General features: G+C 53.7%; 1 protein-coding gene across 1 annotated transcript in view; it reads left to right on the top strand.

The window, feature by feature from the left end:
• The first annotated feature begins 1,873 nt into the window (after nucleotides 1-1,873).
• Nucleotides 1,874-12,771, top strand: part of KATNB1 (katanin p80 (WD repeat containing) subunit B 1) — a 29,615-nt gene continuing 18,717 nt past the window's right edge. The window contains exons 1-4 of the mRNA XM_011971927.1: nucleotides 1,874-1,999; nucleotides 3,113-3,418; nucleotides 7,772-7,902; nucleotides 10,468-10,608. Coding sequence (XP_011827317.1) covers nucleotides 3,379-3,418; nucleotides 7,772-7,902; nucleotides 10,468-10,608 — 312 coding nt within the window. The 5' untranslated portion in view covers nucleotides 1,874-1,999; nucleotides 3,113-3,378. The remainder of the gene's footprint in view (nucleotides 2,000-3,112; nucleotides 3,419-7,771; nucleotides 7,903-10,467; nucleotides 10,609-12,771) is intronic.

Genomic DNA, 12,771 nt, shown 5'->3' with positions numbered 1-12,771 from the left:
TCAGCCTCCCGAGTAGCTGGGACTACAGGCGCCCGCCACCACGCCCGGCTAATTTTTTGTATTTTTAGTAGAGACAGGGTTTCACAGTGTTAGCCAGATGGTCTCGATTTCTTGACCTCGTGATTTGCCCACCTCGGGCTCCCAAAGTGCTGGGACTACAGGCGTGAGCTACCGCGCCCGGCCTTTATTTTTATTTTTTGAAATGGATCTCAGTTTGTTGCCCAGGCTGGAGTACAGTGGCCCCATCTCAGCTCACTGCAACCCCTGCTTCCCAGGTTCAAGCAACCGCGCCTGGCCAAGAGCCTTATTTTTAAGAGCTACATGCTCAGTATTTGGTGTTGGGGTGAAATGTCGTATCTACAATTTTCAAATGGTTCAGAAAAAGACACACAGACGAAGCAAATATGGCAAACTGTTAACAAGTGCTGGAATCTACGTGGTATCATGATACTGTGTTTTCAAGTTTTCTCTATTTAGTTTTTTTTATAATACAAAAGTTAAGAGGAACTACAGACTAGACAGTTTTGATCCGATGTTATTCCAATCGTTTAAAGGTGCCTTGTGGTGACTCACGCCTGTAATCCCAGCACTTTGGGAGGCTGAGGCGGGTGTATCACCTAAGGTCAGGAGTTCAAGACCAGCCTGGCCAACATGGAGAAACCCCGTGTCTACTAAAAATACAAAAACTAGCCTTAGCCAGGCATGGTGGCGGGCGCCTGTGGTTCCAGTTACTCGGGAGGCTGAACCAGGAGAATCGTTTGAACCCAGAAGGCAGAGTGGGGACTCCCCCACGCTTTGGCTTTCAGAACAAGGGTTCGAATTCTGGGGCTATTACTTTCTGACCGTGTGGTTTTTTGCAAGCATCTTAACCCGGAACTCAGTTTCCTCATCTGTAAATGGGAACAGGAATTCCTACCCCGTAGGGTTGTAGTGAGCGTTATGTGAACCCGAGGAGCCCTGATCTGAGGTGAGAGGCTGGAGGCTGGAGGCCGAATGGCGAGGTTCGAGGAGCTCTGGGTGCCCGGGCCAACCTCTGGGCAACAGAAAGAGGCGGCTGCGGGGCCGAGTCCCTCCTAAGCGGCCACGCGAGAAGCCCTGAGTCGAGAAGGGTTACGGCGCTTCCCTGAGCCCACCCCGCCCAACGTGTCACAAATAAAGCCGGCCTTTCTCCGATTCCCTGATTGCGGCCCCTCAGGGAGCAGCCCCTTGCCCACGCATCTATTAGCCGAGGTGGTGGCTGCGTGGTCAATGCTCCAGGGCTCAGCGCCTGCCTCGGCTCCGGAATCAGGCTGTTTCCTTCTAGAACTTCCGTGGGGGATTCATGCCGGCGTCCGGGTCAAAGAACAGGGACAAAGTCCTCCTGCCACGGGGTACCATCTGCAGGCAAAGGGAAGAATGAGGAGCTTCGGCAAAATCCCGACTAAGGCCTCTCTAGGTTTTGCCCCACTCCAAAATGGAAGGCCTGCGGCTTCAGACCGCCCCAGAAATCTCCTTCCCATTGGCTATCTTGTAATTGGTTTTCCAATAATGCGGGCTCTGACTGGTCAATCCAGGACGGTTGCTCAAGCCATTGGCGCAGCCGCCATTGGAGGGCGGCGCTCAAAAGTTTTCAGACACAAATTAGGTTCGAGGAAGGAAACGGAGAGGAAAGGGAAACTTGAGACGGAGGCGGGACTAAGGAAAAGGCAGCTTGCATTGGTTTATCAGAGGCCAAGGGGCGGCTCTTGAACGCTCCTTCCTCTTGATTAGCCTGATTTAGGAAAAGAGGGCGGGTACTTAGGAAAAGCGGCAGAAGCGCCTGCTTCCATTGGTCAGTCCTGGCAGGAGGCGGAGCGCCTGCGGCAGCTGATTGGTGCGGGAGGCGAGGTGGGCGGGGCTCTGAGCCGGAGGTTTTGTTGTGAGGGTCGGTTGTCAAGCAGCGGCCAATCAGGGCAGGGGATGGAGGCAAGTGGGGGTCGCGCCTGGAGCAGAGCCTCGGTCTCCGGAGCCGCAGCTGCAGGTGGAGTGGGCAAGGGGACGAGGTGGCGAGGGGACGGTGGGCCCTGGGCTGGGCCGAGCCAGGCGGGGCTGGCCGGGCTTGCGGGCAGAGAGCTCTGGGCGTGGGGAGGCTAGAGCCCATACTCCGCAAGCAGAGGGTTGAGAGGATCAGCTGAGGCCGAGGTACCTGCCCCCGCCCCCGGACCAGAGGGGTCGGGGTGGAGGCCGGAGGGGGCAAAACCAGGGAGGCCGGAAGCAGAGCTGGGGGTCTGCAGAAGGACGGGTAATGAATAGGGAGAAGAGAAGCGGGAGAATGAATGAATGGGAGACCCCGGGAACATACGGGAAAGGGCAGTAACGGGAGTCTGGCGAGGCAGGGGCCACGTGAGGGAGCTCGGGAGGCAGGATGTGCATGAGTGGGAGACTCAGGGGGCAGGGAGAAAAGGGGGTGTGAACGGAGGACTAGAGAGGCAGACCCGGGGACCCAGGAGAAAGGGGACGGAGGGGAGCGGGCTCACGGGAAAGAGGTGAAGTGGCTGTGGGAAGGAGGTGGGAGGCTCCATGAGGTGGCCTTTCAGAGTTGAGGAGTCATAGCCACTCACGCCCAGACCAGAGGCCTAGTTCCTAGCTCTGTCCTTGGGAATCTCAGGGAGCAGGAGCGGTTCCCTTGCCAGGAGCTGGGGAGTTGGGCCATCAGGGTCGTCTTCGAGATTCTTTCCAGGGAGGACTAAAGTGGCCATCTCTGGGATGCCTTTCCTAGGCCCATAAGCTTAGCTTCTGACTCCACTCCCCCACACCCCACACGTCAGACAAAAACAACCACTCCCGGGAAATCTATGTGAATTGCAGACACGTGGTCTTCTCCGCCCCACTGCAGCTGCTGCACTTTAGGCAGCCAGCATCCCGGAACAGAGCTGCATCTCATTATCCTGGCCTCTGGGAGGAGTTTCTTTTTCCTTGTGTTCCAAATCACCCTACCTGAGGTGCCCCCTCTGCAGATCCCCAAACCCAATTTGCTTCTGGCCCTTGTGGCTTTGGTGGGTGCCAGTCTTTATCAAGTGGCCTTGGTGATCCAGGTAGCAATAGCTCTTACCAAGCATTTTCTAACATGACATCACCTCTGTTTGTATTGCAGCCCGGTGCTGAGCTGAGATGGTTCAAGCCTAACATCCCATGATCCAGGATCGTGACAGATGTGCACAGGCTGCTGTTTTTGCTGCTGTGGGTGATTTGGAACCACGAGGCAGCCCACAGCCAGAAGACGAGGCATTCTCCCTGCCTGGATGTGTGGGAACTCTCTGCCAACTTGATTGGTGGATCTGGGGGGGATCCACCCCCACCCCACGAGGAAAGCACAGTTTATTTTGTGGGTGGGGCTTCAGGTGGCCAGCCAGCTGAAGGATGGCCACCCCTGTGGTCACCAAGACAGCCTGGAAGTTGCGTGAGTGGTTTTCATTTTTCTTTATCACCCCATTTATTCTGTTAGCTGCTTGTTGCTGGGAGGCCTGAACCCACAGCTTTGTTTCCTGTTCTTGGCACAGGAGGAGACTCCTAGACTTTGGAGTAAGATAGACCACGATGTAAATCATGACTGTGGCACTTCTTAGCTGGGTGACACTGGGCAGGTGACTTAACCTCTCTGAGGCTCAGTTTTCTTGTCTATACAATGAGATGACGCCTGCATTCTATGGTTGCTGTGAAATTCAAGTGACAAGATGAACATCCTAAAGCACTTAGCACAGCATTTCCAGTTAGGCTGACAGTGGGGTGAGAAATCCTGAAAGATGTTCGCAGCATTCTCAGACATCTCACAAGTCAAACTTCCCCAGTCAGATAAAAGCATCTTGGGCCCAGGATGGAGGAAGGAGTGGGAGCGAGAAGGGATGGGCAGAGGGTTGCAGACAGGGCTCGGACTGTAACTGATGGACACTGCCCTGAACAAGCGGTTCTAGACTCTTTCATCTAAAGACTTCACACTCTTAACAATTATTGAGGACCCCAGAGTGCTTTTGTTTGTTGGATTTATGTATCTGTCAATATTTACCATGTTAGAAGTTAATACTGAGACATTTTCAAACAAGAGTATATAATCAAATAGGCCTCTAGTGATGTTCTGGGAAACTCCACCATATGCTTGTGAGCAAATGAGAGTGCAAAAGGCAGATGCCATCTTAGTGTTATTGTGAAAATCCTTTTGTCTTCTCAGACCCCCCGAAAGGATCTCGAGGATCCCAAGCATGCCCAGATCAGAGTTTGAGAATTCCTGTACACATTGGCACCTCTATCGTAACTGGTTGGCATAGCTTTTGTGTGCTCCACCTGGTCACTGTCTGCTGCCAGCTGTCCCTGGGTTGGTTTTCAGGAGCTGGGTTGAGACAGACTCTCACTGTCGCCCAGGCTGGAGTACAGTGGTGCAGTCTCAGCTCACTGCAACCTCTGCCTCCCAGGTTCATGCGATTCTCGTGCCTCAGCCTCCCGAGTAGCTGGGATCACAGGCACCTGCCACCATGCCTGGCTAATTTTTGTATTTTTAGTAGAAACGGGGTTTCACCATGTTGGCCAGGCTGGTTTCAAACTCCTGACCTCAGGTGATCCACCTGCCTCGGCCTCCCAAAGTGCTGGGATGACAGGCATGAGCCACCATGCCTGGCCAAGACTACGCACTTTTTAACCATGAATTTAACCATAAGACTCGGGCAAAGTTCTTTGCAGGGCCTCTGTTTCCTTGTTGGTAAAGTGAGAGGTTTGGGCCATTTCCATGTTGTTCCCCAAAGCTCTAGGGCTCTGGGAGAACCCTTTTATGGTTCCCCAAGGAGGGCACACTTTGGTCAGAGTGACTTTGTCATTATTGGGATTACATATTCATCCCTTCAACAGCTGGCTTTTCCCCAGAGCTAGGCACTGGGGAGCCAATGGGCGACAAAGTAGTCAAGGTCTCTGTACGGTGGGAGCGCAGAGCCTGGGGAGAGCAACAGGCAGGAACTGGATAACCGTATCCCTCTGTGTCTCCTCTAGTTGCAAGCTGAATTAGTTAACTCGGGGGTAGGGTGGGGGGTGGGGTGGGAATACTTCAGGTTGCATGAACAGCAAGCGCAAAGGCCCTGAGGCAGGAGGCTCGGCGTATTGGAAGGACTCAAGGGAGGCCATGGGCAGTGGCACAGCAGCAGGAGGAACGTGGGGCCGCACAGACCTAGTGAGTTCACAGGAGCGCGTGTCCACAGGACCCCAGCCCTACTGAGGCTGCCATAGCTTTATCTTAAAGGCAAGGCCAAGCCATCAGAGTGTACGAGCAGGAGGTAATGAGATCAGGCGTGTTGGGCATCTGCTGCTGCTGCTGATTTCATGTGCATGGTGGTGTCCATGGGAATCAACTCTGAAGAGCCCAGGGCCACATGACCTCTGGCTCCTTGTGGCTCCAGGGTCTGGTGAGGATCAGAGGTGCGTGGCCCACATGAGGTCGTTGAAACCTAGTACTTTGTATCTTGCATCTGGGATGTGGATCCTCAGCCCTTCTTGCCATGCCGCACCGTGTTCCCCAGCTTTGGCTGGATGTGGGGCCCAGGTTGTATGTGCTCCCAGAGCTTGGCCTGCCAGTAGACACTGAGGATTTTTATTTTTCATTTTTTGTATGAAAATCAAGTATTCGGCCTGGGCTGCTGGTCGCTGTCCTTCAAGCCAGGATGAAGGAGGAGCTCTTGGGGTGGTGCCCTGTGCCTCCTTTGCAGGTGCCTGTGCTGTGTCCCTGCCCCTCTGCCCTCCCTCCTTGGGCTCCAGTCAGTCCCTGGTCAGGCTGCTTAGAGGGGAGTGATGTGGGATCCTCAAGAAGGGCCCAACTTCTAAATTCTTCTCACCCCAAAGTCTGTGGTTTTGCCAGCTCAGTCTCCCACCCCACCACCGTCTGATCACACTGGGGCATATTTTGTGCAAGGCCTAGAGTGGGCACCCAGGAAATACTGATATTATGAATGAATGGCTGTCTCCAGGGGCAGCAGTCCTGAGGCCCAGTGAGGTGGGGCTCAGCCAGACACTTTCCCTGGGAGGAGTGAGGGCCAGGGGATAGACAGAGCCCTCCAGGTAGGCCAGGGGGAGTGGGCAGTGCCTCCACGGAGAGAATGCCAGGCTCGGGCACAGAATGCCAGGGAGAAGGTGCTTTGCCCTCTTTCCGGGTTGGGCGGAAACTCTTGAACAGACACATGTCTGTGGCTGGATTCCCCAGGTTTCTGTCCCCACAGTGTCCAGAGGACAGAAGGCTCTCGTTGAGATGGGACTAAAGTGGGGCCCAGCTCCCTGGGATTCCCCACGGCAAGCTCCCCGGTGCCCTGGCCCAGGTTTGGGCCCACAGGGAACCCTCGCCCTTGCTGGTGCTGCTGCCTGTGCCGACTCTGCCATGGCCGGGCCAGGAGGCAGGGTGTCATCGGTGAGATTGAGCCTGCGACTTGTCCCCTGGGCATTCCTGGTGGCCCCTTGGAGCCCGGCTTTCCGGCAAGCAGCTTCCGTGGACCCAGTTTGCCAACCTCCTTGTGGTCTGAAGTCCGCAGCAGAGACACCCAGGAAGGGTGGAGTTGGAGCTGGGGTGCAGGAGGGGCCTCTGTGGAGCACCGTGGCTGCAACACCCTTTTCCTTGGCGTCACCCACGCTGGCCTCCCAGGTGCCTCGGGGCGTCAGCACCTTGGGGTTTTCCCCCGGCCTGTGTAGGGAGAACTGTCTTTTTTCTGCTTTCTTTCCGGAAGGAGCTTGCGCAGGGATGGGCTCCGAGGCTCTGGCTGCCTCTTGGTTCCCTGCCTGTGCTTTGCTCCCTGTGGAGCCTTCCGAGGCTCATACCTGCCATCTCCACTGACCAGGCCAGGGGCCTTGGGCTGTCTTCATGGCTTCCTCCTCTGTGTGGTCAGCCCTCACCCCCACCCCAGCTGCTCAGTCTGTTGCCTCCTGCCCCCTCCTCATGAAGCTCACCCTCCGGTGCCCGCCGGGGCCCCCATGCCCACTGTCTCATGGTGACTAGCCCCGAGCCTGCCCAGCGTCACGGAGCCCTCACCTGCTACTAAGCAGCACACAGACACGCTCTTAGGGAGTCCTCAGCATCAGGTGTGAGCAGGCACCATGGGTATCCCCACTTTCCAGACGAGGAGCCAGGCCCTCAGAGGACAGGTGACCTAGTAGCCAAGGCCACGCAATAGCAGATTGCAGACCTCAGACCAGAACCTGATCCATGATTTTGAATCTGAGCCACAGCCCCGTGCAGGCTCACCTGGGGGCAGCTTGTCTAGAGGTGACTTTGGTTGTTCTTAGAGTGTGTTCTCCAAAGCGGGGTTTGCGTGTCCACACAAACAGCAGCTGAGAGGTGCATAGGCAGTGCATGGGTCAATTTTTTTTAAATTTTAATAACTGTTTTTCTTTTTGTATCATAGAAAGAGTATCATGAGTATATCAAACTTGTAATTTCATGGATATGGCCTAAGACCAAGCTAATAAAAAATAGCAAGTCAATTTTAAAAATTGAGTATAACTAGTCAATATTACCAAGTGATGTGCAGAAACAGGAAGAAAATCGTGCAGTCTAAAGGTAGGAAGGACAGGTATGATGAAAGTTGAGAAACAGTGATTTCCGTCTCAGGCCCATGCCCTGCCCTGTCTGCTGGTCCTACAGCTCATGGTGGGCACCAAAGCGGGAGCTGAAGGAGGCAGAGCCTTCCACTGGGTTTCAGGTTCTGGAGTGGGTAGCCGAGCAGGGTCACCCCTCCTTCACAAAGCCACATCGGGCCCCCCTGATGGCCTCTCCCTCTCCTTCCCTGTGTAGAAGAGATCGTCGCACATGCCAGCAATGTGTCCTCACTGGTGCTGGGCAAAGCCTCCGGGCGGCTGCTGGCTACAGGCGGGGATGACTGCCGCGTCAACCTGTGGTCCATCAACAAGCCCAACTGCATCATGGTGAGCCCCGACAGCCAGCAGGGGGTCAGGACAAGGACCTGGGGAGGGGACAGGGATAGGGGTTGGAGGCTGAAGAGTGAGCAGCTTCTCAGGCTCTCTTGAGCCCAGGGCCCCCTATCCGCTGGGGCCCAGTCCAGGGGTGGAGGGGGCATGGTGCTTCCCCCAGCTGTCTGCTCAGTGAGGCCCAGGACAGCCCAGCATGGTTGGGACAGTGGCCAGCCCTCAGGAGCGAGGGAGTCACCTGCCTGTGGTACTATTAAGAACTCCAGGCAGGCTTCGTGAGAAGGTTAAAATAAGCCCCGGGCCTGTGGTTGAGCCAAAAGACTTATACCCCTCCCCTCCCACCTGCCCATCTGCCTGCCTGGCAGCAAGATGTGGGCGTTTATTTTAATTCATTCCCAGCCTTCATTCCCCAACAAGGATTTGAGGGGACCTGGCTGGAGCTGGTTAGGGAGCTAGTTCTTAAATAGCATCTCCCCACTATTTATGCAGCTATGTTCAATGCTAGAAACTGTTTTCTAACTAGGAGCACATAAAGGAGAAAACACAAAATGAATTACATATAGTTCTTTTATCCAAAGGCCACCACAGTTGGTGTTTTGGTCTGAGTCCTTCTAGATGCTGAGACAGATACGTATACGTGTACATGCACATGTATGCACACTTGTACATGCATGTACGCATGTATACACACAAATACTCATACAAGCACACACACACAAATCAAAATACACTGCCACTCTTGTGCAGCCTGATTTTTAAAAATAACAATGTTGTAAGGATTTGCCTGTGTCAACAAGTATTCTTTTACAACATAATTTTGAATGGCTTAATGGTGTTCCATTGTAGGGATGAGCTGTAATTATCTTGGCCACACCCTGTTATCAGCATGGAGGTTGTTTCCGGCTTTTTTTTGGCTCCGCTAAACCACCCTGTGGTGAACATCCTCAGCCACCTAGATCCTTGAGCAGATCCGTGATCATTGCATTCAATCCAGGGGTGTGTGCTTTTGTTAAAGCTTTCAAAACAGATTGCCAAACTGCCCTCCAGAAATCATTTTACGTTCTCACCAGCAGCATCGGAACCTGCCCTTTCCTCCATGCCCCACCCCGCATCCCTTGCCAACCAGGGAAGTATCATTGTTTTGACTCCTGGTGAAATAGATAAAGAAAATTAGGACAGGCACAGCGGCTCACACCTGTAATCCCAGCATTTTGGGAGGCCGAGGCGGGTGGATCAACTGAGGTCAAGAGTTTGAGACCAGTCTGGCCAACATGGTGAAATCCCGTCTCTACTAAAAACACAAAAATTAGCCGGGCGTGGTGGCGGGCACCTGTAGTCCCAGCTACTCAGGAGGCTGAGACAGGAGAATTGCTTGAACCCGGGAGACGGAGGTTGCAGTGAGCCGAGATTGTGCCACCGCACTTCAGCCTGGGTGACAGAGCGAGATTTCATCTCAAAAAAAAAAAAAAAGAGAGAGAATATGGCAAAGGATGAATTTCTTAGTAGAAACTTAATCACCTCTGTTTTTCTGAGATCCAGGGGTAGAACTGAGATCCACCCCAGCCTCAGCAAGGGTGCAAGGGGTCAGTAAAGATGAATTGAAATGTTTTGTTTTACTTCGTTTTTAGGGTTCAAATGTGTTTTCTACCCCCCCGAAATGCCAAAGTAGTAGCATACACAAGCTGAAAAAGCAACACCAATGACTGACCAAAAATAGGACATGCCACGACCCCCAGAGAAACAGGGCCAACCGTCTGGGGCCTGGCTTGCAGGCTTGTCTTTGAATGCCAGGTACAGCTGTCAGGCCCCAGCCGGTCTCGCCCCCGACTGCTGCCCTGGCTCACACACACCAGCCTCCCAGGCCTTACAGTGCCTCCAGGCTGCCGGGGTCGTTCTCTCCTTGGGGTTTCTGTGCACACTCTCCCCCTGCAGGCCGTCCACTTGGATTTATTTTTGTTTATTTTTGAGTATGGGATACACTTATTCCTCTCAACATCCAAAAGATAGAGGGTCCACAGTGAAAAGTCTTCCGCCCTCCTCCAACCCCCACAGCCCTCTCCTTTCCGTGGGGATGGGCAGTCGGGGAGAGCCGGGGGTTCCAGAGGGGCAAGATTTGTGCCCGGGACCAGGCAGGCCTTGGTTCTGCTGTGGCTTTCCTCACTGAGGGGCTTGTGTGGGGCAGAGTGAAGAGGGGAATAGAGCAGGGGCGGGTTGCTTGACTTAGGGCCGAAGGGACAGCATCCCTTTATCTTGGCCAGTCACTCCCCTCCGAGAGGCCCAGGGCCATTTCTGCAGGTGACACCCATGTCAGAAGCATAGCGAGGAAGAGGGAGGTGGTGGGGGAATGAGTGGGGTTTGTCCACTTTTAGCCCTGAGAGCTGAGGCCGAGAGGAGTAGCTGCTCAGAAAGGGCCTGCAGGAGGGCTCTGCTGTGGCCCCATGGGGCGCCCTCTCCTGCCTTAGCCACTTCTCGCTGAAGCGTTTCTGGGGGACCTGGAATTCAGGGTGGCAACTGCGGGGGTCTGTTCAGCAGTGTACTGCAGCTGCTGCCCTCTCTCCACAGAGCCTGACGGGCCACACGTCCCCAGTGGAGAGCGTCCGCCTCAACACCCCTGAGGAGCTCATCGTGGCTGGCTCCCAGTCGGGCTCCATCCGTGTCTGGGACCTGGAAGCTGCCAAAAGTAGGCCTCCGAGCTTGCCTTCTGTGCACGCGCACCTGCCTTAGTCTTCAGGCTCTGCAGTTGTGCCACTTCCTCCAGGAAGCCTGCCTGGACTAGGTTGGCTGCTTTGCTCCTGGAGCACTAACCGGGCAGTGTGGCACCCACTCCACCCCCATTAGCCTGGCATTGACATGCACTGCTGCCTCTAGCAGCTGGCACTGAGGGCCTGCTGGAAAATGTCTGCATGAACCATCGTGTGGGTTGGGGGATGCGCAGGTGTGTGTGTGTGTGTGTGTGTGTGTGTGTGTGTGTGTGTTTGGATGTGTGTTTGGATGTGTGTGTCTACATCTGTGTGTGTGTGTGTGTATTTAGAACCTAAAGGGACGTCACATGTGGCCAGGGGCCCTGCAGGTCACGTGAATGAGTGAGGTGGCTGTGTGGGACAGCCGTGAAGAACCGGGGAGCTTGTACCCCGACTCCAGGTGGTTCCCACTCTGTCTTGACTCCCTGGTGCCATCAGGCAGCCTGGAATGGCCAGATCTGTTTGCTTGTGCTCTGTTTTAATTTAGTTTTCATCTGTATGGAAGCTGTACATAGCCTAAAATTTAAAACCTCAAATACCAGTAGTTCTGCAATTAATTCCAATGGAGAGAGGAAACTTCTGCCTCACTCCTTCCCATTCTCCAAGAGCCGAAACTTTCTGTGCTTTCATCTGTGCTTTGCTGATCGCCTCCACCTTTCTAGACCACATGGTTATACCACAGTTTCTTTCTTTTCTTATTTAAAAAACATCGTGGCCAGGCGCAGTGGCTCACGCCTATAATCCCAGCACTTTGGGAAGCTGAGGCAGGCAGATCACCTGAGGTTGGGAGTTCAAGACCAACCTGACCAACATGGAGAAACCCCATCTCTACTAAAAATACAAAATTAGCTGGGTATGGTGGCACATGCCTATAATCCCAGCTACTTGGGAGGCTGAGGCAGGAGAATCACCTGAACCCAGGAGGTGGCAGGAGGTGGCAGGAGGTGGGGGTTGTGGTGAGCTGAGATCGCACCATTGCATTGTAGCCTGGTCAACAAGAGCAAAACCCCGTCTCAAAAAAAAAAAAAAGTTAGCACATTATTCTCTTCCTACTGTAGAGGATGAAAATTTAGCTCTCTCGTGGCACCACCCCCAGCCCTATCGCTCGTGTTTCTCCTCCCACCCTCCCAGTAGCACCATTTCAATAGGCAGTGTTTATAACGTAAGGATGCGTAAGTGTCATTTACCACTGACTGTTTCTTTTTAATAACTTGGTTTCCCTGGAGTTAATAGTTGTTCTTTTTTCTTTTTTAATCTGTGTGTTTTCTATGTCTGTATTACTCATTTATCCCCAGATTCTCTGCCAGAAGAGTAAAGCTCCTCCTATTTCTTTGAAACCCATCCCATAATGCAGGCGCTTTTTCTCAGAGCCTCTCCTCTGGTCCTAGTGGCCTGCAGCCTGGCTGTCATCCTGGGCCTCCGTGTCTCTTCTCCGGGGAATTCTCTCCGTCTGCTGTTGCTGGTCCCACCCCGCCACCTTTCTTGGTTTTCTCCCTCTTTTTGATGGAGCACATTCTTTTGTAGCTCACTGAGAAAGGGTGCTGGGAAGGCATAGTTTTGGAGACCTTCCATGGCTCAAAATGACTATGCTACCCCCATCATTTGCTTTTGTGTTTGTTTTATGAGTTTGAGTATAGAGTTCTATGTTGGCAATAAAATATCGCCCTCAGAATTTGGAAGGTGCAGCTCTTCTGCCTTTTAGGTTCTAGGGTTGCTATTGGGAGGGGCTGGTGCTGTTCTAATCCCAGATCCTTCGCAGGGGACTGGCTTCATTCCACGTTCTCGCTCTTCTTGCCTCTCTCTCTCTGTCTTTTCTTTCCTCTCACTCTGTCTCCGCAGGCTTTTAGGGTCTTTGTCCCAGTGTTGTGGTGTGATGAGCCTGGGGGCGGGTCTGTTTCCACCCTGTGCTAGGTCATCGCTGGTTTCTTGCGGTTGTGGTCTGGAAACTCATGCCCTCAGTTCTGGGCTGAGTGGAGAGTCTCGCCCACTGCTCCTGTGCTGTGCCTCGGTGCCTTGGCAGGTGGTGCCAGCTCTACGGATTTTTCAAGAGAGGCTGGAAATCTGGAAATTCATGTGGAATCCACCCATTTAAAAATGTTGACAGCTCACTCAACATTTGTTTCAG

The sequence above is a fragment of the Mandrillus leucophaeus genome, unplaced genomic scaffold (assembly GCF_000951045.1).
Source record: "Mandrillus leucophaeus isolate KB7577 unplaced genomic scaffold, Mleu.le_1.0 Scaffold125, whole genome shotgun sequence".
Taxonomy (NCBI): domain Eukaryota; kingdom Metazoa; phylum Chordata; class Mammalia; order Primates; family Cercopithecidae; genus Mandrillus; species Mandrillus leucophaeus.
This window is presented reverse-complemented; position numbering and strand designations above follow the sequence as displayed.